Source organism: Rana temporaria, chromosome 9 (assembly GCF_905171775.1).
Source record: "Rana temporaria chromosome 9, aRanTem1.1, whole genome shotgun sequence".
NCBI lineage: Eukaryota > Metazoa > Chordata > Amphibia > Anura > Ranidae > Rana > Rana temporaria.
Window position 1 is genome coordinate 37,384,369 of NC_053497.1, and position 25,286 is coordinate 37,409,654.

General features: G+C 43.4%; 1 protein-coding gene across 1 annotated transcript in view; it reads right to left on the bottom strand.

The window, feature by feature from the left end:
* LOC120914518 overlaps positions 1-18,334 on the bottom strand; it is a 70,873-nt gene extending 52,539 nt beyond the window's left edge. Inside the window, exons 1-7 of the mRNA XM_040325195.1 lie at positions 18,045-18,334; positions 15,997-16,159; positions 13,493-13,642; positions 11,826-11,986; positions 7,403-7,579; positions 2,679-2,820; positions 2,318-2,505 (exon numbers count right to left, since the gene is read on the bottom strand). Coding sequence (XP_040181129.1) covers positions 2,318-2,505; positions 2,679-2,820; positions 7,403-7,579; positions 11,826-11,986; positions 13,493-13,642; positions 15,997-16,159; positions 18,045-18,224 — 1,161 coding nt within the window. The 5' untranslated portion in view covers positions 18,225-18,334. The remainder of the gene's footprint in view (positions 1-2,317; positions 2,506-2,678; positions 2,821-7,402; positions 7,580-11,825; positions 11,987-13,492; positions 13,643-15,996; positions 16,160-18,044) is intronic.
* Positions 18,335-25,286: the final 6,952 nt, after the last annotated feature.

Here is a 25,286-nt window from a genome sequence, read left to right on the forward strand (position 1 = left end):
AAGGCAAAACATTTGTGTATAAATATAAAAAAATATATAAATACCTTTTTTTCCCCCCATTTTTATAAGTGATCACCTTGACTTTGTTCCCTCTGTTCTCAGCTGCATAAGAGCTGAGGGAGGAGAAGCAACAGCATGGGGGAGGGGGGGGGGGGTGTCAGGGCAAGTTTGATTATTGGATGAGAGCAGGCTCTCAGCATTGCTAGAGAACTGACCACCATGTGCTCTGCTTAGTGTGGTATTTTTTTTAATAAGAATGCAGAGGAACTGGCAGGAACCATAATAACATTGTACTACTCTGGGGAAGTTAACATTGTACTACTCTGGGGAAGTGATCAGGGTTTTTTTCACATAATGATTGCTTATACCCATGAATTCCATTGGTATAAACAACCATTTTTACTAAATGAAACTGATTTATTTTGGTATTTATTGTTGTGATTAGCTGTGATTAGCCACGGCTAATCACGTGGTACAGATGGGCTGTGATTGGCCCTGTCTGTACCATGTGATCACTGTGACCAATCACAGATAGCAACACAATTATACGCACTGAATGGTATGAAAGAAAGCCATTCATTGTTTACAATTGTCATGTGATCTGCTGTGATTGGTCACAGCAATCACATGGAACTGACAGTGGGCCAGTACACTGATCAGCCATCGAATGTGTCCAGTTGACACAACTGATGGCAGATTGTGCTAAGGCGAGGCCACAGGGCTGCATGTGTGGCACATGCCTGGCGCATATCATATGATGTCCACCTGGAATGACAAAAGTGGTTAATACCACTCTGCAATTTTTTTTTTTTTTAATGGGGCCCCCAGAAGATTTATGCCATAATGTGCTAGTACCCCATATTAGCACTTTATTGCAGATTTACCTGTCAGGCCAGCCCTCCAGCACTGCACAGTCACCACTCCAGTTGGTCCTGGGTGCTTCTATTTTCGCCTGATCTTCCTTCAAGGTACCATTTGCATACACAAGGGAATCACTTCATCACGGGACAGAGGAAGTGCTGTAAATGTGGTCTGAGCTGCACATGTATGGCTCAGATTACATTACTGATGACAGGCCAGGAGAGACATTTATGAGTTTTGACGTTACTACCGCTTTAAGGTGTCATAGCCTATAGCAGTGATGGCAAACCATTGGCACCCCAGATGTTTTGGAACTACATTTCCCATGATGCTCATGCACTCTGCAGTATAGTTGTGCCTCATGGGAAATGTAGTTCCAAAACATCTGGGGTGCCAAGGTTCACCACCACTGGCCTATAGCAATCAAAATCAAACTCATAGATCCGGCTTCAGCTAAAATGCAATTGCTTCTTTTTGGACATTGTCACTAACCTTGGGGTGCCAAGGGTTACCATCACTGGCCTATAGCAATCAAAATCAAACTAATAGATCCAGCTTCAACTAAAATGCATTTTCTTCTTTTTGGACATTGTCACTAACCTTGATCCTGCCTGTTGAGTTTCACACATGCTAGTGTTAAACAAAATTACCATGGCCTTGACCATCTGTGACTCAGGCCTCGTACACACGACCGAGGAACTCGTCGGGCGAAACACATCGTTTTCCTCGTCGAGTTCCTTGTTAGGCTTGTCGAGTAACTCGATAAGCTTGCTTTGCGTACACACGGTCAAGACAAAATCTCCTCGTTCTCAAACGCGGTGGCATACAACAGCAGGGAAAGTTCGATTCCACTGGCACAACTCTTGGGGCTGATTTTGCCAATCTCATGTGTTTGTGTGTTAAGTAAAAGTTTGTTAAGAGACGATTTTGACTTTTTAGTCTGGTACAGCTTGAAAAATGTGTTATCTCCATTACAAATGCTACTTTTACTCCTGTCTCATACTTTATTCTGAGCAAGCGCGGGTTTCTTAGCATACACACGCTCGAGTTTCTCGTCAAAAACCAGCCCGACGAGGAACTCGACGAGCAAATTGAGACTCCCATCGAGGAAAAAGAGAACTTGCTCTCTTTTTTGCTCGTCGAGTTCCTCGACAGTTTCCTCGATGAAAAATGTACACACGACCAGTTTCCTTGGCAAAAAAGCTCTCCCGCCAAGTAAACGGTCGTGTGTACGAGGCCTCAGTGATTAGTTGTGAATAAACTGCCAAGCTTTGCTACTGCCTAACCAGTATGTCAATTCAACATTGCAATTACTGATTAAAGTACAATAATCCATCAACCAAACAGCACTCATCTGTCATTGATCTGGCATCATGAAAATTAAAATGTAATTATTTGAATGAATTATTGCAATCATATAATAGCTGTCACATACAATAATCCTAAGAGCTTCTACCTTGGGAAGGTGATATCCACGGAGGGTCACATTGTCCACGGCCGATCTAATACACCCCATAGGTAATACATCACTAATTCTTTGAACCTCATGTATAATAGCATTCATATACGGCATTTGATTCCTATCTTCCACCCTTGGGTCCCGTGTTCGACCAATGACCTTGTCAATCTCCTCATGAAGTTTATCTACAGGTAACAGGAAAATATGAAGAATTAGAATGGTGGATGGAGGAAATCCCTGATTTCACCAAGATAAGACGCACTGAGGATAAGCAGACGATAATGAAGCAATCCCCAGTGATAGTGGTGCCCTATAAATACTTTTCCTGTTTGATATTTATATAGCTGGCAATGATTACCTTGTATCTCTGGATACTTTATAAAATACAAGACTCCAAAACTCGTTGTAACCGATGTGGTCTCTGCTCCTCCAAGGAACATGTCAAACGCTGTGGCCAGTAAGTGCTTATAATGAAAACACGTATCAGATTCCAGTTTTTCCTATGGTTAAAACCAGACATACAGATTGTGAATATAAAATACGCTTGAATATCAAATCAACAACAATAGAGCGGGACATTGTTCTGGCATCAGAGAAGCAGACAGAGTTTTGGCATAATTTCTTTCAATAATCCTATAAGAGCATTTTAAATCTCTGAACGTAAAAGTCCTCACCAGACGGTATCTGTCTGGTGAGGACTTTTAACATGACTTTTAACATGTGGCCAGCGGATCCCTCTGATGTGGCCCGCGACCTCCTGCTCTGGAATGGTGGGTTGACAAGCCCAGATCGCTGGTTGCCAACCCACCATACTGCAGCATTAGTGTTGTGAATGGTGGTGGTAGAGGAAGACAGCGGCTGCGGAGCAGAGCCCCATAATTCTCTACAGCTAGTCTGTGGCAAAGTTAAGCTAACCCACAGAATAGACACAGGTGCATTATGTTGCACCCACGTTGTGGGTAAACCGCATGAAAAAACATCAGGGTGAAAGCAGTTTTAGGCCCTTTTCACACGATCAGCCCAACCAAATAGGACCCTTAATTCACCTCTACAGAGCGACAGATGTCTGTTTACGCCCGCCTACCTCCAATCCAAAAAACAGAAGGGAATTCGTCCCCTTCCATCTGGGCGGATCGGAGGACCTATAGAGTAGCCGTGACCTGTCATCCGACCGCTCCGCTCAATGTGGCCCACGACTTGTTACCAAGTTGCTTAAGTGGCCCTCGCTCTTCAAAAGGTTGGGCACCCCTGCTCTAAACTATAGCTTTCCATTTGTTCAGAAACATGCCTAGTCATGTCTGTGAATGTCAGAGTTTTACAATGCCTCATAGGATGTGTAGTAAAAGCTGAAAGGGCGTAGTTTAAAAATCTCTGTTTTAGAATTAAGGGATTCTGGAATAGATTCTGGAAGGGTTACTGGAGTCTTATGCCCTGTACACATGATCAGTTTTCCGATAGGAAAATACTTTTTTTTTTAAGCAGGAAAAAGTCTGGAATTTGTCTTGCATACACACGGTTACACAAATCTTGGCTGAAATTCCAAACGTCAAGAACGCAGTGACGTACAAGACGTACGACGAGCTGAGATCAATGAAATTCAATAGGCAGTTTGGCTCTTCTGTTTGATTATGAACATGCATGTTTTTTTCGTTAAATTGCATCCAGATGACCGTGATTCCCGATAGGAATTTTTCCTGTCACGAAAATTTATATTCTGCTCTCAATCTTTTCTTGGCAGGAATTCTCACAGAAAAAGTGTGATGGAGCATACACACGGTCGGAATTCTTGACAAAAGCTCACATCACACTTTTCTTGTCGGGAAAACTGATCATGTGTACGAGGCATTAGCACCACAGTCCTCATGTATTGCTCTTTTTAAGGAGCCATGTGCAACTCAAAGATTAATATATTTTTTCTCTTGTTTACTAAATTAACTCTAGCCTGATTAAGGAAAAAGGCTTCAGTTTCCATAACTCTGATGAGGCAGAAAGTATCTTGCATTATGACCCCCAAAAAAACTAGACAACATTCTTAACTTAACATACAAGTAAGTTCTTTGAAAAGGTTTGGACCCCATGGGCTCACTAAATGTGTATTGACCTCTAATTTTTCTACATGATTTATCTGGTGGTCACTACAGTCCCTGGGATTCTTCGTTCTTCTTTCTACTCTCTATTCTCCCCTCCCCCCTAACCCCCCCCCCTCTTTTTTCTGACTCTATATCACTTCTTTCTCTTTACTTCCTTATTCTCGATTGTATATAATTTGTTGATTGTGACACTGCAGATATATGTTTTGTAGTGACAACTACAGTGTCCTTTGTAAAGCAAGTAGGATTCCCCGGACCCGCTTTTATATTTATTTTCTGAGTCACTTTAGTACTTTATCAATGTTCAAAGCCCATTTTCTATTGCCTGACATGGACTCTGGTCACTAATGTGGTGATATACGGGAGAGATTGCATATAGGAACCTGACCACTTTGGGGGCACCAATATCACTGACTATACATGTGTACAAATATTCATACTTGCCATTACCTGTATACTCAAGACCTTTGGTCCCATATTTTTATGTCTTATAAATCACACCATTTACTGCAGATCTGGACATGGTGGGCTACTCCCATGGGCCAGTAGGCATTTACCCTCATCTGGAGATCCTTTTCAGTGATTTCTTTTATTTCTATGATGCCTGTATGAGCTACATACTTTGACTTAAGTTAAGAGTTAAATACTATATATGCTTGAATGGTCCTGAGGAAGCAGGGAGTCTCGCAAAACATGTCAACCAGACCAAGCTCTAACTGAACTCTTGTATCTTCATGATATGTACTCTATACTGTATAGTATTAACTGTATGTCTTTTATGCTATAAGGAATCTTTTATCTGTATGAACTTTAATAAAAAACTTGTTTTAAACTATATGTACTGTGTAAAATGTTCGCAGAGGCATAAGTAAAGTCCCACCTTCATTGCTTTTCCCTATTTATTTTCCAAACATGGGTTGGTTGTTGTAGCTGTTAGGTGACGTCATCACGCAGATCACTATACACGGAAGTGGTGGTTTGGCTGGACTACGGAGGCACGGAAACATCGCCCTGATATTCTCCCACTGCACCAACGTGATGTGATGTATTGCATTTGAATTTTTTATGTATTGTAAGTGCAATTTTAAAGGGGAGAGGTTTTAAATAAATAGTTTATACGGTATTACACTATTGTGGCTTTTTTTACCTCTTTATCTGAGCACCAGTCGCTGGATGTGTTTATGTACCCTTTTGAATCTGAAGAAGTGGAGAGGCATTTTTGAGTTCATACAACGCTGTATATACAGTACCTTTTGGTAAGAGCAATTACAACAGGGGTGAATTTAGACCCCGAATTATCTTCATGAGTGGTGGTTCTGATGGAAGAGGATAAGCATTTCAAGCTGTTGAGATCTATTTTGCTTTTCTTTGAACAGACTCTTGTTTCTACTATTTCTTACCTGTTAATGATCTTTACCATCTTCACTTTTTCAGATATAGTGTTTATATATTAGAAAATATATATATATATATATACCGTATTTATCGGCGTATACTGTGCATTTTTTCGAACGTTCGTGTCCGAACCACACAGGGGTCCGTTCGACCCATCCCTAATCTCCATTAGATGCTCAGTCCTGAGCCTAGCAACTTCCCTGCTGCATTGTGAACACAGGAGGTCGGCTGATTGACATGGACGGCATTCAAAGATCACTTTGCATTTTCTCAATGAACAGTGTTCTCTGATTGGATGAGGGGGAGGAGTGGGGCAGTGAAGTCACTCTCTCCACCTTGTCCAATCCATTAAGAAAATGCTAAGTGTTCTCTGAATGGTGCCTGTGTCAACCTTCTGTGTTCACAAAGTAGCAGAGAAGCCACTCAGGCATAGTCAGTACAGTACAGTAGAATTGCACTTTACCTCCTCACAAGTCTACAAATCGGCTGAGTTTTCCAGAAATTGCAATCTAAATGTAATGCAATTACAAAATCATGAAGTGTAAGCATAGTAAATTAGTTCAGAACAACCCATTGTAGTAAACGAGAGATTCAGCGACACATACAGAATTGATTTACAATGAAGGTAGAATAAGAATTGACAGATATTTGAGCCAAAAAAGTAGCCCAGAAACAATTGGCAAAAATAGACCTAGAAATCCAAATGATGAACCTCCTTTGGTTCTGGTCAAATATTTGGTGATTACAGAAAGGTCTGATCCTTCCTTAACTATGGATTCAAAGTAAACACATTGGCCCAGATTCACAAAGCACTTACGTCGAAGTATATCAAGTTATGTCGACGTAAGTGCAAATGTGTGCCGTCGTATCTGTGCGCAAGACCCACAAACAGAGATGCGCCTAAAAATAGGCTTCACCCTGCCGACGTAACTTGCTTACGCCGGCGTAGAGTGGGTGCACATTTAGGCTGGACGCATAGTGCCACTCCCATTGATTAGCTATTCAAACATGCAAATGAGGGAAATGCGGCGATTCAGGAACCTGCGTGTGCCCGACGCAGGCTACGAGAGGTGTGCGTAAGTTGTACATCCGGCGTAAAGTTATGCCCCATAAAGGAGGTGCAACCCAGCAGCAGACATGCAAAGGTCTGTACCAAGGAACACAAGCCGGCGCATTTTACGTTGGACGTGTGTCTGGCTGGGCGTAGGTTACATTCACGGCGTACGCAGTGATCCGGCGTATCTTAGGCAGTTGTTCCGACGTGGTTGTGAGCAGGCACAGGGCGATGCGTCCACATTACGGCGCATGCGCAGTTCGTTATAAGTACTTGTCTGGCGCTCGGCCCATCATTTGCATGGGGTCACACCTCATTAGCATGGGTCACGCCCACTTCCACCTACGCCGGCCTGCGCCTTTGATACCCACGCCACGCTGGCGCAGCGTTGGGAGCACTGGCTTTCTGAATTGCATGCTTGCCTCTCTGCGCTGCGTCGGCGTAGCGTACATTGGTTACTCTACAGCGGCGTAATGTGTGCCGTGCTCTCTGTGAATCTGGGCCATTTTATGAAATGCCAACTGAACAAAATTATTTGTTTACTTGCTCCATCCTGATGAGGAAACAGTCAATGTAATCTCGGGGGCAGGCTGGATCCAGAGTCTCTTTATGGCTCTTGATGCTTTCCCTCACCATTTCTTGTAGATCTTTTAAAAGTGGAAAGATTCTTTGGTGTGGTCCAGGTATATATGTCATGATACTCGGATACATGTCATACAACTGTGGAATACAGAACAGAAAAATATTACAGCAAGCAAGATAGATACAGTACCGGTTCAAGAAAGGGGCTAACATGGTATGGTGGGGATCACATTCTATTTAATTTGTCTATAGTGTAGACATATTCTATAAGACATATAAGACTAGCGTTTCTCAATCCTTTAACGTGGATGAACCCTTGAAGTAACTTTCTGGTCTCAGGGAACCCCTGCTATGTATTACTATATTTACAGTTCACTGTACGTTAGTGTGATGGTCAGTAGGAAGAATGCTCCTTACATCATTAGTATAAGTGGGAACTTATCTGAGAGGCAGAAATTGTTACTAGCTCAAGGAACCCGTAGCAACCTATGTAGGAACCCTAGGGGCCTACAGAACCTTGGTTGAGAAAGGCTGCTATAGAAAAATTTGAATATTGTGTAACATGAGTTTGTCCACTTAAAGGCATATTTTTCTTTTTGGTAGATGCTTGAATGTTCAATGTTTTAATGAATCTTAGGGACCTGAGCATTCAGATGTGCTAGTAGCGTTTACAAGCAAGTCCCATTCTTATGTCATTTATATATTCATATACAGTATCTCACAACATTGAGTACACCCCTCACATTTCTGTAAATATTTTATTTTATCTTTTCATGTGACAACACTGAAGAAATTGTGTTGAGTTATTTTGAGGGGACAGCAAATTGACACTGTTATACAAGCTGTACACTCACTACTTTACATTGTAGCAAAGTGTAAATCCTTCAGTGTTGTCACATGAAAGACTATAATAAAATATTTACAAAAATGTGAGGGGTGTACTTACTCTTGTTACTGTATATACTGTATAGGGATGAGCTGAACACCCCCCCGGTTCGGTTCGCAGCAGAACATGCGAACAGGCGAACACCATTAAAGTCTATGGGACACGAACATGAAAAATCAAAAGTGCTTGTTTTAAAGGTTAATATGCAAGTTATTGTCAGAAAAAGTGTTTGGTGACCTGGATCCTGCCCCAGGGGACATGTATCAATGCAAAAAAAAAGTTTTAAAAACGTCCGTTTTTTCAGGAGCAGTGATTTTAAAAATGCTTAAAGTGAAACAATAAAAGTGAAATATTCCTTAAAATGTTATGCCTGGGGGGTGTCTATAGTATGCCTGTAAAGTAACGCTTGTTTCCCATGTTTATAACACTCTCTGCACAAAATGACATTTCTACAGGAAAAAAAGTCATTGAAAACTACTTGCGGCTATAATGAATTGTCGGGTCCCGGCAATACAGATGAAAGTCATTGAAAGTCTTTGAAAAAAAAAAATCAAAATGTGTGGGGGTCCCCCTGAATTCCATTACCAGGCCCTTCAGGTCTGGTATGGATATTAAGGGGAACCCTACACCAAATTAAAAAAATGGCATTGGGGTTCCCCCCAAAAATCCATACCAGACCCTTCAGGTCCGGAATTGATTTTAAGGCCCCCCCCCCCCCCGGGCCATAATAAAAAAAAATGGCATAGGGTTCCCCCCAAAAATCCATACCAGAACCTTATCCGAGCACGCAGTAGGAAAAGAGGGGGACGAGAAAGCACCCCTCCTCCTGAACCGTTCTAGGCCACATGCCCTCAACATGGGGAGGATGTTCCCATGTTGATGGGGACAAGGGCCTCATCCCCACAACCCTTGCCAGGTGGTTGTGGGGGTCTGCAGGCGGGGGGGGCTTATCGGAATCTGGAAGCCCCCTTTAACAAAGGGGAACTCTAGATCCCCCCCATGTGAATTGGTAAGGCAATGTACCCCTACCATTTCACAAAAAAAAGTGTGAAAATGTTAAAAACAACAGGAGACTGCATAGGGACAAGTCCTTTATTAAAAATAAAAGAATAAAAGAAAAAAAAAAACGATTCTAGCGATGTAATCCAGTCTTGATCGAGGGCATGATGTGTGACCCCACCCCCTCTGACACGTCACGGGAAACACAGTTGTGTCAGAGGGGCAGGATCTCCTGTCAATGTCACGGGTGGCCCAGCCCTTGGTTATGAAAGAGCTGTCAAACACCTTGCGCGTCCTTCGGCCAGGTCCCTCTGGTCGAGGCAGGATCATGCATCGTTCCTCGCTGGAGAGCATCGCTGGAAAATGAATCATCGCTGGACATCAAGAATGGATTATAATGCTGGACATCGAGACTGGATTACATCGTTGGAATTGTTTTTTTGTCCCAAGCCGTCTCCTGTCGTTTTTAAAATTTGCACCCTTTTTGGTGAAGTGGTAGGGGTACAGTGTACCTCTTACCAATTCACATAGGGGGGCAGGATCTGGAAAAGGGGGCTTCCAGATTCCGATAAGCCCCCCCATCTGCAGACCCCCACAACCACCGGCCAAGGGTTGTGGGGATGAGGCCCTTGTGCCCATCAACATAGGGACATCCTCCCCATGTTGAGGGCATGTGGCCTGGTACGGCTCTCTCGCTCCCCCCCTCTTTTCCTGTGGCCTGCCAGGTTGCGTGCTCGGATTTTAATTATGGCGCGGGGTTACCCTTAAAATCCATACCAGACCGGTATGGATTGTTGGGGGGAACCCCACGCCATTTTTTTTATTTGACATAGGGTTCCCTTTAACCACTTAAGGACCAGCCCATGTACATATACGTCCACAATATGGCACGTACAGGCACATGGGCGTATGGGTACGTCCTCGCCTATTAGCGGGTGGGGGGTCCGATCGGGACCCCCCCCGCTACATGCGGCGGTCGGGTCCGCTCGGGGAGCGATCCGGGACCACGGCGCGGCTATTTGTTTATAGCCGCTCCGTCGCGATCGCTCCCCGGAGCTGAAGAACGAGGAGAGCCGTGTGTAAACACGGCTTCCCCGTCCTTCACTATGGCGGCGCATCGATCGCGTCATTCCCTTTATAGGGAAGACACGATCGATGACGTCATTCCTACAGCCACACCCCCAAACAGTTGTAAACACATACTAGGTGCACCCTAACTCCTACAGCGCCACCTGTGGTTAACTCCCAAACTGCAACTGTCATTTTCACAATAAAGAATGCAATTTAAATGCATTTTTTGCTGTGAAAATGACAATGGTCCCAAAAATGTGTCAAAATTGTCCGAAGTGTCCGCCATAATGTCGCAGTCACGAAAAAAATTGCTGATCGCCGCCATTAGTAGTAAAAAAAAAATAAAAAATAAAAATGCAATAAAACTATCCCCTATTTTGTAAACACTATAAATTTTGCGCAAACCAATCGATAAACGCTTATTGCGATTTTTTTTACTAAAAATAGGTAGAAGAATACGTATCGGCCTAAACTGAGGAAAAAAAATGTTTTTATATATGTTTTTGGGGGATATTTATTACAGCAAAAAGTAAAAAATATTGCTTTTTTTTCAAAATTGTCGCTCTATTTTTGTTTATAGCGCAAAAACTAAAAACCGCAGATGTGATCAAATACCACCAAAAGAAAGCTCTATTTGTGGGGAAAAAAGGACGCCAATTTTGTTTGGGAGCCACGTCGCACGACCGCGCAATTGTCTGTTAAAGCGACGCAGTCCCGAACTGTAAAAACACCTTGGGTCTTTAGGCTGCATATTGGTCCGGGGCTTAAGTGGTTAATATAGACCTGAAGGGCCTGGTAATTGAATTTAGGGGGACTCTCACGCATTTTCTTTTTTTTTAATGACTTTCAATGACTTTGATCTGTATTGTCGGGACCCGACACAAGTAGTTTTAAATGACTTTTTTTCCTTTATAAATGTCATTTTATAAACACAGGAAACATGCGCTACTCTACAGGCATACTATAGACACCCCCAGGTATGAAATTTAACGGAATATTTCACTTTTATTGTTTCACTTTAAGCATTATTAAAATCACTGCTCCCGAAAAAAACCTGACGTTTTCAAAACTTTTTTTTGCATTGATACAATGGGGCAGGACCCAGGTCCCCAAACACTTTTTATGTCAATAATTTGCATATTAACCTTTAAAATTAGCACTTTAGATTTCTCCCATAGACTTTTAAAGGGTGTTCTGTGGCTTTTCGAATTTGCTGCGAACACCCTAAATAGTTCGCTGTTCGGCGAACGGGCGAACAGCCGATGTTAGAGTCAAACTCATGTACGACTTCAACATAAAGCTCATCCCTAATATTGTATAATTGATGTTGTGGAAAGACCAAGGAACACTCTGGTCTATCAGGCTGGTCTATCATACTAAAATTTGTTTGTTATTTTACTCCCATATCTGATAGTGTTTTGTACTTGCCTGGCCCCATACGGAAGAAATTTTTTCAAACGATTCCCTCATGTCATGCAGAATCTTCATCCACTTTTCATCAGTGTACTCAAAACGTCTTCCGAGCACCAGATCAGCAATGATATTTGAAGACGCACAACTGAGTACAGTGCTGGGGTTAAAAGGCTGCCCTGAAGAGATTAAATAGGAATGATGGTAGCAAGAAACCAATTCTTTAAGTCACCAGCCTGTCCTAACAAATGACTTGGTAGAGTAATTTCATGCATTGCCACGACAAGATCACCAGAAACCCCGTGGGCCTGATTTACTCAACTGTAAAGTGCTATGGCCTGAAGTGATTCAGATTTATTCAAGTGCAAAGTGAGTGGAAGTGAACATGTGTGCGCTTCAAACTTTCAATCATGTTATGGAAATTTAGAAAATATATAGAGCTTTATAATCACATGACGAGATGTTCAAAGCGAGCAGAGATTCTCTTCAGGTCATTTCACACTTTACCCACTTCAGCCCCGGACCATTTTGCTGGTCAATGACCGGGCCACTTTTGCGATTCGGCACTGCATCGCTTTAACTGACAATTGCGCGGTCGCGCGACGTGGCTCCCAAACAAAATTAGCGTCCTTTTTTTCCCACAAAAAGAGCGTTCTTTTGGTGGTATTTGATCACCTCTGCGGTTTTTATTTTTTGCGCTATAAACAAAAATAGAGCGACAATTTTGAAAGAAATTAATATTTTTTTAAATTTTTGCTATAATAAATATCCCCCAAAAATATATAAAAAAATATTTTTTTCCTTAGTTTAGGCCGATACGTATTCTTCTACATATTTTTTGTACAAAAAAATCGCATATAAGCGTTTATTGATTGGTTTGCGCAAAAGTTATAGCGTCTACAAAATAGGGGATAGTTTTATGGCATTTTTATTAATATTTTTTTTTACTAGTAATGGCAGCGATCTGTGATTTTTACCAGTACTGCGACTTTATGGCGGACACTTCGGACACTTTTGGCACGTTTTTGGGACCATTGCCATTTTTATAGCGATCAGTGCTATAAAAATGCATTGATTACTGTAAAAATATCACTGGCAGGGAAGTGGTTAACACTAGGGGGCGATTAAGGGGTTAAAAATGTTCCCTCATTGTGTTCCAACTGAAGGGGGGGGGATGGGACTGATTAGGGGAAATAACAGATCGCTGTTCATACATTGTATGAACAGACGATCAGTCATTTCTCCCCCTGAAAGAACCGGGAGCTGTGTGTTTACACACACAGCTCCCGGTTCTCGCTCCGTAACGAGTGATCGCGGGTGCAGGCAGGCACTCGCATTAGCACCATGGGCGAGCAGAGGGCCCATGGCCTAGTGGCCGCAATGCAAAATCGCATAATATTACGTGATTTAGCGCAGCCAAGGCGACCTGCCGCTGTAAAACTTCGGTGGGCGGACGGCAAGCGGTTAATAAATCTGACCCACAGTGATCTGTACCTTGGTGAAGCCATAAAGCCAACTAGATGCCCTTTGGGGTGCCTCAAAATGCAATTTATAGCAACCTGTCACTAAATGAATGGCGACATACCATCCAAATTTTGGTAAATATTTTTCCACACAAATATTTATTTTTGAAATGTCCTTTCTATATCTGTGTAAATGTAACAATGTAGTTGTATGATACTCACTGTTAGTACTTCTGAAATAATCTACTAAGTGTTGTGCCTCTGCCTGAATAGGCTCTTCTAATATTTTTTTGCCCATTCCAAAGTCCTTGAGAGTCAGTAGGGAAAACTGTCTAAGTTGCTTCCATAGCTCTCCATTGACAAGAGTCAATCCTTAAAAAAAAAACATATTCAGAATCACAGCAAATAGAGCAAGATTTTATAGGAACAAACATAGGTGTGCACAGCCTTTGGCATTAGGATGTGCACCCCAAAGCTCAAACACACTCTACTCTACTCTCATTTAGAAAAGGAAGGGACCCGTAAATGGCCTATTTACAGGCCCCTTCCCCCACTCATCCTAAAACATCCACAGCAACAACAGGTGGGAGAGGAGGGAAGCCGGCAGTGCTGTGGGGGGAAGGAGGGGGAGCCAGGTCAGTAGGGGGAATCTGTTTTGCACAGGGTGATTAGGGTGTGCCTGGGCACACCTGGCACACCCTGTGCGCACGCCTATGGCAACAAACAAGAAATCATCTATTGACCAACTGAAATCCAATTGTTTGCTGTAGGTTGAGGCACGCCCACTTCCTTATTGCTACCATGTTATTACATAAGCCTGTTAGACCTCGTACACACGACCGAGAAATTCGACACAATCCATTAAGAAACTTGGTGGGAGAGCTTTTTTTGCCAAGGAAAATGGTCGTGTGTACGTTTTTCATCAAGGAAACTGTCGAGGAACTCGACGAGGAAAAAAGAGAACAAGTTCTCTTTTTCCTCGACGGGAGTCTCAATTTCCTCGTCGTGTTCCTCGTCGGGCTGGTTTTCGACGAGAAACTAGAGCGTGTGTATGCTAAGAAACCCTTGCATGCTCAGAATAAAGTATGAGACGGGAGTAAAAGAAGCTTTTTTAATGGAGATAATACATTTTTTCACGCTGTAACAGACTGAAAAGTGCAAATCGTCTCTGACCAAACTTTTACTTAACACGCAGTAACATGAGATTAGCAAAACCAGTCCCAAGAGTTGTGCCAGTGGAATCGAACTTCCCCTACCGTCCTATGTGTTGTAGTCACCGCGTTTAAGAATGAGGAGATTTTGTCTTGACAGTGTGTACGCAAAGCAAGCTTGTCGAGTTCCTCGACAAGCCTAACAAGGAACTCGTCGAGGAAAGCGATGTGTCTTTTCCGACGAGTTCCTCGGTCGTGTGTACGAGGCCTAAGAGTAGTAGAGTATACATAAAGAATCACATTGTGAACAATCAAGCTAAAAGATGCATATCTAATTACCTACATATTAGGGTTGATTTACTACTTTCAGTTGTTTTTTTTTTCAAAGCTTAAAGTGGAGTTCCACCCATAAATATAACATTACATCAGTAGTTTTAAAAAAATGTCATTAGTCCTTTACGAATTTTTTTTTTTTTTTTAGATGCCTTCAAAGTATTGTTGCTAGGCAGAATAGTTAATCTTCCCACTTCCTGCACCTAGGTGCTTAATGCTTCCTAACCTACACCGCACAGACTCCTGGGAATGTAGTGGGTGTAACTTTCCAGGAGTCTGTGCACTCCCCAGTCTCAAAGAATCATGTGACTTGGACAGCACAGGTGCTGAAACCTGATCTGACACTGCTTGTGCAGCACTGAGCATGTTCGAGATCTGCAAGGCTGAAATCCAGGAAGTCATACAGTCTGGCTTCATGATGCCCACACTTAAGATGGCCCCAGTCAATTTCTATTTTATAAAGTGTCTAAATGCTGTAACAACCTAACAAAACGGACCTTAGTTTACAGACTAACTTTACTAGAATACATTAAGCTTGTGTATTACAGGGGTATTTATATTTAAAAAGTGAAATTGTGGCCGAAACTCCGCTTTAAGAGTCCTTTCATACTGACAGCGCTGCTGCGTTAGCGGTAAAGCGTTGCTAGTTTAGGCGGTACTTTACCATTGTTTTATAGGGGCTTTTTCGGCCACTAGCTGGCCCCTTTTCACCCCCACTAGTGGCCAAATAAATGGTTAAAAGCGGTCGCAGGAGATTTGCCGGCGCTGCTGATTGACTTCAATGGGGAGGGGCGCTCTAGAAGTGGTTTATACACTGCTCCTAAAGCGCCCAAAGATGCTGCTTGCAGTACTTTTTTGATGTCCTGCCAGCGCAGCACTTGGGCTTTCACACTGGGACTGCAGATGAGGCATTTTTCAGGCGCTTTACAGACGCTATTTTTAGCGCTAAAGCGCCTGAAAAATCCCTCCAGTGTAAAAGGGGTCTAATTGAACAAGCTGCAGTAAGAAGCTGATTGGCTACCTTGCAAAGCTGTATCAGATTTTGCACTCTCCAGTTTTAGTAAGGCTTGGTTCACACCTATGCTGCTTTTGATCAGTTTCTGCAGTGAACCCGGCCTAAATCAACCCCTTTTATGCAGTATAAAAAAAAAACACACTCAATTATCTTAAGAACATATCTCACAAATTTAAGCGAGCCATTTCTTAGTAAGTATTGTCTTTGCGCACATTTTTATCACTTACCGCTTTTGTTGTAAAACCTCTCAAATACAGGAATAGTTCCTCTTCTTAGGAAAACATCGCCAAGGTCCAGCAGGACCTCTTTGACCGCTTGGTATCCAACCACAATGACCGTGGGTCTGCTGCCAAAGTGAATGGTGTAGATAGGACCATACTTATCTCCCATCTGTTGGAGAATTAGACAGATATATAAATTCATTTTTAGTAGGTAATTTCTCTGAAATCTGCAGAAGAAGATAACTTCATGGGGGTGCATACAAAGTCTGCAGTATTATTCATGAATGAAAACCAATGGATTCACTTACTATCACTCTCTGCTTCACTATTCACGGATAGAAGCAAAAAGTAATACAATGTGTACTTTTGAGTATGAAGAAGCATGTGATTCATTCTCCTTTCTTCCATGTGATGGCACAGGGGATTGCTGGTTGGTTGCTAAGGCATCAGAGCTGTCACATGGGGGTGGGAAAAAGGCACAAAAATCTATGTAAGCTCTAATTTCAGTAGTATTACTAATATAACCCTGTGCCTCCCCCACAATTAAGTGATAAGTACCTGAGTGGGCAATTACCAAGGACAATTGCTATCCTGTAGGGACAAGGAGAAATGCATAACACTGTGTAAGTTTTGACTTGCCAAACAAGGCAAAACCTATACAGTAGTTTCATGATGTTTTGGAGGAAGATCGAGGGAAGTGTGTGAGGAGAAGGGGGGGGGGGGGTGTATGTTCTAAATTTTCAATGCCCATTTTTCACGTCGAGAAAAATATTCAGGAGACTACACACAATCGTTTTTAACCACTTAACGACTGCCGCATGTACATATATGTCCACAGAATGGCACGTACAGGCAGATGGGCGTACATGTACGTCCCTGCCTTTCTGCGGGTTGGGGGTCTGATCGGGACCCCCCCCTGGTACATGCAGCGGTCTGAAATCGCCGGGGAGCGATCCGGGATGAGGGGGCGGCTATTCGTCGAATAGCCTCCCCCTCGCGATCGCTCCCCAGAGCTGAAGAACGGGTCGAGCCGTATGTAAACACGGCTTCCCCGTGCTTCACTGCGGCGGCTGCATCGATCGTGTCATCCCTTTTATAGGGAGACACAATCGATGACGTCAGACCTACAGCCACACCCCCCTACAGTTGTAAACACACACTAGGTGAAACATAACTCCTTCAGCGCCCCCTGTGGTTATCTCCCAAACTGCAACTGTCATTTTCACAATAAACAATGCAATTTAAATGCATTTTTTGCTGTGAAAATGACAATGGTCCCAAAAATGTGTCAAAATTGTCCGAAGAGTCCGCCATAATGTCGCAGTCACGAAAAAAATTGCTGATCGTTTAGTATCATTAGTAGTAAAAAAAAAAAAAATAATAAAAATGCAATAAAACTATCCCCTATTTTGTAAACGCTATAAATTTTGCGCAAACCAACCGATAAACGCTTATTGCGATTTTTTTTACCAAAAATATGTAGAAGAATACGTATTGGCCTAAACTGAGGAAAAAAATTGTTTTTTTATATATTTTTGGGGGATATTTATTATAGAAAAAAGTTAAAAATATTGCATTTTTTTCAAAATTGTCGCTCTATTTTTGTTTAAAAAAATAAAAACCGCAGAGGTGATCAAATGCCACCAAAAGAAAGCTCTATTTGTAGGAAAAAAAGGACGTCAATTTTGTTTGGGAGCCATGTCGCACGACCGCGCATTTTTTTCCCTAAAGTTATGCATTCGATAAAGAAATACTGTGTAACATACACATGCCTACTTTGACAAAAATATATATTTGTGGGTTTAAATAAATTTTCTAGCAAAAAATACAGATTTCAACATGTGTGTGCAAAAAAAATAAAAAATCTGCCATGTGCCCCTCCTAAAATTTAACTGTTAATGATCTCCTAGAATTGAACCTGTTACTTTGCCTAATATGGTCAAAGAACGGGTAAACTTTAAGATAACTACCAGACATGAAGACATACCTGTAAGGTGGGCATGGTGACACTTTTTATGATGATTACATTAAGAAGACAGTAAATCCTTCATTACCTTTACTAAGCTTGGCAGTAGACCTTTGGATTGAAGTTGGAGAAAGTTCCCCAGAATGGGCAGAGGAAAGGGACCTGGTGGCATGTTCCTTCTCCTCCATGCATACTTGCTGTAATACAAGACTAAGAAGAAAGTGACAAGTCCCACCAAGACAAAGGTGACATTATTCAGATCTAGCATGTCTCTACCAATAACCAGAGCCGCTGTGGATCCAAGCTTCTCCTGCCGGTGTATTTCTTTCTATACATTAACTGGGAATGTGGGCGTTTCGCTGTTTTCATGGATATGTGCAGAGGAAATCTGTCTTTGAATGCTGCTGCTGTGTATTTACATTTGTGTACATTCCATCGGGGCCCTGCAGGGGCTCGGAGCGGCAGAACAACCAAGTATGTACAAAGGGGACAATTCCAGCTATATCACTGGGCTTTAATTATTTTCAACTTGTAATAATGCATCAAATTAACTCTTAAAATGATATATACAGTACATAGTAAATAACATTTATTTTACATTTTTTATATTTTACTAGTAAGAAAACTTTGGATCCATCAAATTATTATTGAAAGGATGAAACAAACACATCAAACCGTAGTTCATGGCCTTTATAGGCACAACCAAAGTACACGAAAATTACAAAACTTTATTGATGCACAAAAAGCAGCGTTGACTCGACGGGGAACCCCCATACTAGGAGGATGTCTTTGTTGAGACTCACTTAGCTGCACCATGACTATTGCCTGTCCATTATTCTTGCCCAGGTCACGGTTACCCCGCCCAAGCTCCAGTGGGTCCATGCAACCTTCCAGTCACGTTAAGTTGGGGGTCAGCAACATGGTGATTGTGACCTACCTGTTGATTGGTAGGTGATGGGTTGATTGCGTCACTTCCCTATAACCTGGACAGCATTACTAACACCAACCTCTGCCCTACTAACACCAACCTCTGCCCTACTGACATCGTCCACTGCTTTACTGACTGACACCGTCCAATACCCTACTGGCACCAATTTTTGACCTACTTACATGTTCACTGCCCTACTGACACCATCCACTGCTCCATTGACACCGCCTACTGCTCTATTGACACCATCCTCTATCCTTCTGGCACCAAAGTCTGCCCAAATAACTGACTGACATTATCCACTTTTAAGGTAGGTTAAAGTGGATGTCCCCTGAAAAAAAATATTAAAAGCCAGCAGCTACAAATAGTGCAGCTGCTGACTTTTAATATTAGGACACTTACCTGTCCTGGAGTCCGCAGCAGAAGACGAGCGATCGCTTGTCACTCTGCTGCCCCCCCCCATCCTCGGTGAGGGAACCAGGAAGTGAAGCGCTCCGGCTTCACTGCCCAGTTCCCTACGGCACATGCGTGAGTCGCGCTACGCCTGCCGATTGGCTAGCGCTGTGAACTGGGAGCCGAGTGTTCCCAGAACACAATGGGGGGTGGGTGGGTGGGACGGAAGGTGACGTCATGCCCGCAGTCTGCCCGAGACTGTGGCCGAAAGTGGGTGCAAATACCTATCTTTAGACAGGTATCTGCACCCCCTCCCCCCTGAAAGGTGTCAAATGTGACACCGGAGGGGGGGAGGGTTCTGATCAGCGGGAGTTGCACTTTAGGGTGGAGCTCCGCTTTAAGTTTATATTTTTACAGTTACATTTGTTTTATTATATTTTTCAAGGTTTTGCTTACTATTCAGTTAGGCCTTGCTATTTTGTTTCCTAAAAAAATAAATAAATAGGGCACCAAACCCCGGTGATCTTCGACCCCTTTTATGTTGTTCAGGTATATCTCCACCTCTTAAAGGTTGCCTACCCCAGCATTAGGTTTTAAGCTGTATTGCTGGGGAAAAGTGCTTGCCGCATCACCCTGCATAGGTAATTCAGTAAACTATAAGTAGGCCTCCCCAGGCCCATCCCAGCCCAACCCATGAACCACATGTACGGTGTGCATATAACTTATGGCTGAACCAATGACGTCCGGACAGTGTTGTGTTTATGTTTTGTAATTTGTTAGTCCCGTCTGTTAATCTTGTCCATGGCAATTCATGTGTTTTTAATTATTCTATATTGTCCTATCCAGTTTTGAGATAACTGCACTTTTTATATACACAATTTTGATACTGAAATACAAATTTTAATTGTATCATACATTTATGTGAAGATCATTACTTGTTGCTATAAGTAACCTCTTTCTAAATAGCCTTCTCTTAGGCTATTTCCCTTTCCCAGTCCTTTCCCTCCTTTTTAAAGCCATCCCAGCCCTCCCAGTTTCCATTTTCACCTACACAGGGTGACAGGGCAATCCCTTTACCCAATCGGTGCACTCTCTGCTCTGCACCCTCGGCCCGCCCAGTACAGCCTCTGCACGCAATGTGGGTGAAAGTGGTAAGCTTATACGTAAATCTGGAGGTCAGAGGGCCATCCACCCCGGGGGGCCCCAGGTCAACTTTTGCATTGGAGCCCACATGCCTCTGATTGGTGGTCAGTGGTGAGTTCCATACAACCCCCCCCCCTGCCCTCCCCTTAAAAAGCAATGGTGTTCAGTAGTATTTATTTAGTGGTGTTACCACCTCACCCCATTTCCCCCTACCTGAAAGCCCAAAAAGCATTGGTGGTCAGTGGTATTTCCCCACTCCTTCCCCAAAAAGCATTGGTGGTCAAGGCAAACACAAAGCACACTTATGCCACGTACACGCAGTCAGACTTTAGACCGCGCACAACTCTGTCGGAATTTCCGACGGAAAAATAGAGAACCTGCTCTCTATCTAAAGTCCGTCTGAAATTCCGATGGAAAAAGTCAGATGGCATACACACTGTCGGAATATCCGATGGAAAGCTCCCATCTGACTTTTTCAATCAGAAATTCTGACCGTGTGTATGCGGCATCACCTGTTTCAGGAGATCACTTTGTCTGGCAGTATGTGCATAGGTGTGGAGGCAAGTGTCAGAAGAACTATTTTGTTGAAATCCTGGTACAGTACCGCAGAACCTGGGACAGTTAAGTAAGGGGTTGCTCTAACCTTTGTAATAAAGGTAGGGGATGGCCCTAAGGCCTCATACACACGATCAGTCCATCCGATGAGAACAGTCCGAAAGACCGTTGTCATCGGTTAACCGATGAAGCTGACTGATGGTCTGATGTGCCTACACACCATAGGTTAAAAAAACGATCGTGTCAGAATGCGGTGACATAAAACACAACGACGTGCTGAAAAAAACGAAGTTCAATGCTTCCAAGCATGCGTCAACTTGATTCTGAGCATGCGTGGATTTTTAACCAATGGTTGTGCGTACTAACGATCGGTTTTGACCTATCGGTTAGGAATCCATCGGTTAAATTTTAAAGCAATTTCTCATTTTTTTTACCGAAGGTTAACTAACCGATGGGGCCCACACACGATCGGTTTGGACAGATGAAAAAGGTCCATCAGACCATTCTCATCGGATGTACTGATCGTGTGTACGCGGCCTAACCTTTGCCTTGCTGTCTGCGTCCCTGTTGCAGATCTGTATTCCCTTCCATGAAAGCATGTATGTGCCATCTGAGCACATGGTTATAGTTCACATACTAGCTTCCTAATACATTATGGAACACACCTCTTATGGACCAGAAGTACATGCTATTTTGTGGTAGGTCTCCTGTAAAAATACATGTTCTCCTCAGCTTGTCAGTCCACCTTTGCTGACCTTGACTTGTCTTGCCATGTATAAACCTAAACCTTATCCACCTGTCTTTATCTAAGTGTATCTCTATGTGTATAATTAGCCATACTTTATGTACTCTGGCCTGGACTTGTCCTATCATGAGTACATATCCTGATCTTTGGCAGCATGTTAACTCCACCCCTCACAGTTCAGTAAATCCTGGCCAGAATCACATATTTTCGCCACAATTCAAACTGAAAGTTATACTTATTGTATTTTGGCTGTTATGCCGCGTACACGCGATCGGACATTCCGACAACAAATGTTCGATGTGAGCTTGTAGTCGAAAAATCCGACCGTGTGAATGCTCCATCGGACATTTGCTGTCGGACATTCCGACAACAAATGTTTGAGAGCTGGTTCTCAAATTTTCCGACAACAAAAGTTCTTGCCGGAAAGTCTGATCGTGTGTACACAATTCAACGCACAAAAATTCTACGCATGCTCGGAATCAATTCGATGCATGCTCGGAATCATTAAACTTCACTTTTCTCGGCTCGTCGTAGTGTTGTACCATACGTCACCACGTTCTTGACGTTCGCAATTTCAGACAACATTTGTGTGACCGTGTGTATGCAAGACAAGTTTGAGCCAACATCTGTCTGAAAAAAAATCCACGGTTTTGATGTCGGAATGTCTGATCGTGTGTCCGCGGCATTACAGGTTCTATACGATCACATCCTTTGAAAGCTATCACATTTTGTAGCCATCCAGCAGGTCCTTTGGGAATGACCCTCCTATGGACTTGCTATAATATAAATGCTGTGTGTGGTAGATATGTGTAGCGGCTTGCTCCTGTTGGGCTGGCGCTGCTTTAAATTTAAAAGGGACTCTGAGTGTTAGTTACCTCAGACACATATAATTTTGGCTAAATTTGGTTTTTGTTTCAGCCGTGGCTGTGCTGAGAGCGACCTCCATTGTTCGCCTGGGGTGTTGTTACCACCCCAGGCCAAGGATGGCAGCAGCTAAGTCAGGGTGATATTGGGTGTCTCCCCTCGGCAGCCAATCAGTGGGGGTTGATCGTCGATTGTGCATGCTGGGGAGGGGTACTTAAGGAACAGATGCTACCAAACCGAGGACGTCGATCCTTGGTCTGTCGTCCCACCACCTCGTGGCCCTCCTGGCCGGGGGTGCATGTTTCTGTAATCCTGGCTCCGGGACCACATTGGTCCAGGGTTGTGATCTGTTGAGTAGGCCCAGTAAGCAGACTGGGTCTACGGTTTCAAGATGATCCTGTGCTGTCCGTCCTGGAGGGAGGAAGCCGCTTGATAAAGGACCTATCTTGGAGAGGACCAAGCATGAGGCTGGTATCTCGGGCGAGGCCTGGAAACTTCATCGAAGGATGCACCGTTTACTGAGAGGCTTGATGGTGATCGCCTGTCAGACTTGAATTCTACAGAAATTAATCTGAAGAGATCTGGGTGCTGAATCCTGTGCTAGGGTAAGGTGACCAGATTTTTAAGATGAAATCCGGGGACATATTTTTTTTTACTAGTAATAGCGGAATTAAAGCGTCTCCTGTCGCTGCCCGCCTCATAGACTTTCAAGTCTTACTCTTCGGGCCCCGGCTACTACTGGGTGGGGTGCGGAGGAAGATCACTTTGCCAGAGTAGGCAAGGAGATAAGAAGACAGGCAGCTGGCCGGGACTTGAGCCAAGGCAGAATAACATGTCAGCGGAGCTGAATAGGCATGCACCCGAAATATTCCCTCCACTCCGACCAGCACATGATCATTGGAAAGGGGCACAGATAAAGGAAAAAAAATACACCCTACTAGGAGTGGCGGAGTGGGAGGGGGTTGTAATTCAGATTTATTTATTTTTATTCTGTACCAGGGGCAGACTGACAACTCATTGGGCCCCCGGGCAATAGGAGATTATGGGGCCCCCGGGCAATAGGAGATTATGGTGGCCCCGGGCAATAGGAGATTATGGGGCCCCTGGACAATAGGAGATTATGGGGCCCCCAGGCAACAGATTTTGGGGGCACACAGTATATACAGTATACACACACAGTATACATACACTGAAAGGTACTGTAGAGGCGGGGCAGCTATAATCTTGGGATTTAAAAAAAAAACACTGATTTTTTCATACTGTCCCTGGTTTTACTGAGGCTGGCAACCCTGATGGGGCCCCCTAGTGGCATGGGGCCCTCGGGCAGTGCCCGAATGGTCAGTTTGCCCCTGTTCTGCACTGACTGTCTTTGAAATTGCCCCAGTCCCTGTTCAAATTCAATCCGGGGACAAAATCGGTAACAGAGTTGGTCCGGGGACAGTATCCTCAATCCAGGGACTGTCCCCTGAAACCGGGGATGTCTGGTCAGCCTATGCTAGGGGATTCTGGACCGAAAGTATCTCCATTCATAGGAAGGTCTGTGTCAGAGACTGTACTTTATTCCGTGTGCCACTCTGGTTGCTAGGCCAGTGAGAGAGACCTATCCGGGTGCTCAATACCCACTCTGGCTAGAGTGGTGACGAAAGCTGTGTTGCTGGAAGCAGGAGTGTTTCTGGATTGAAATTTGCATCTGAACCTACCTACTTGTTTACCCTTCCACCCCTCAACCACTTCTTCTTTCCTTACCAAGTTCTACAAATAAATCTTAGAAAAAGAAGTGTACAGTGTGGACATTGAACTTTCTCAACTCTCCTGGACGGTGAGGAGATAGAGGTAACATGCCACCCGAAAATATCCAGCAGCTCCTTCGAGGGTAGTGCTACATATGGGTAAGTGGATATCCTGCTTTCCGAGAATCTATACAGATTTAATCGGCACATTAAATATTTTCAGAGCTGTTTTTCAGACTGCTGACCATTCCCTGTCTTATTTTGTTTATCTCTGTCCGCTAATGATTCTGTAATTGCTTAATGAATTCAAGATTTGCTGAAACAGTCAAGTTCTGTTTGGTTTGGCTCGTGTCCATGGAATCAATACATAGCTCCCTGCTGAACTGCACGGAAGAGAAGGAGCATTGGGGCCTATAGCAGGGATTGTAATTCTGCAGCAGCAACAGCGATAATATATATTTGCACAAAAAAACAGATTACACAATGGTGTAAAGATTAACAGAACAATTCTTATTTATTTGTTACTTATTTTTAGTGCTACACAAATAAAGTATCTCTCCTATATAGACAAATAGGCCCGGATTCAGAAACAATAGTGTATCTATCGGCGGGCGTAACGTATCTCAGATACGTTACGCCGCCGTAAATTAGGGCGTAAGTTCCGTATTCAGAAAGAACTTGCGCCCTAAGTTAAGGCGGCATAACGTATGTGGTCAGGCGTAAGCCCGCGGAATTCAAATATGGATGATGTGGGCGTGTTTTATTAAAATTAATTGTGACCCCACGTATTTGAAGTTTTTTACGAACGGCGCATGCGCCGTTCGTGAAAGAATCCCAGTGCGCATGCTCGAAATTACACCGCAAATCGTCATTGCTTTAGACGTGAACTTAACTTACGTACAGCCCTATTCGCGAACGACTTACGCAAACGACGTAATCGACGGACAATTCGACGATGGCCCGACGTCCATA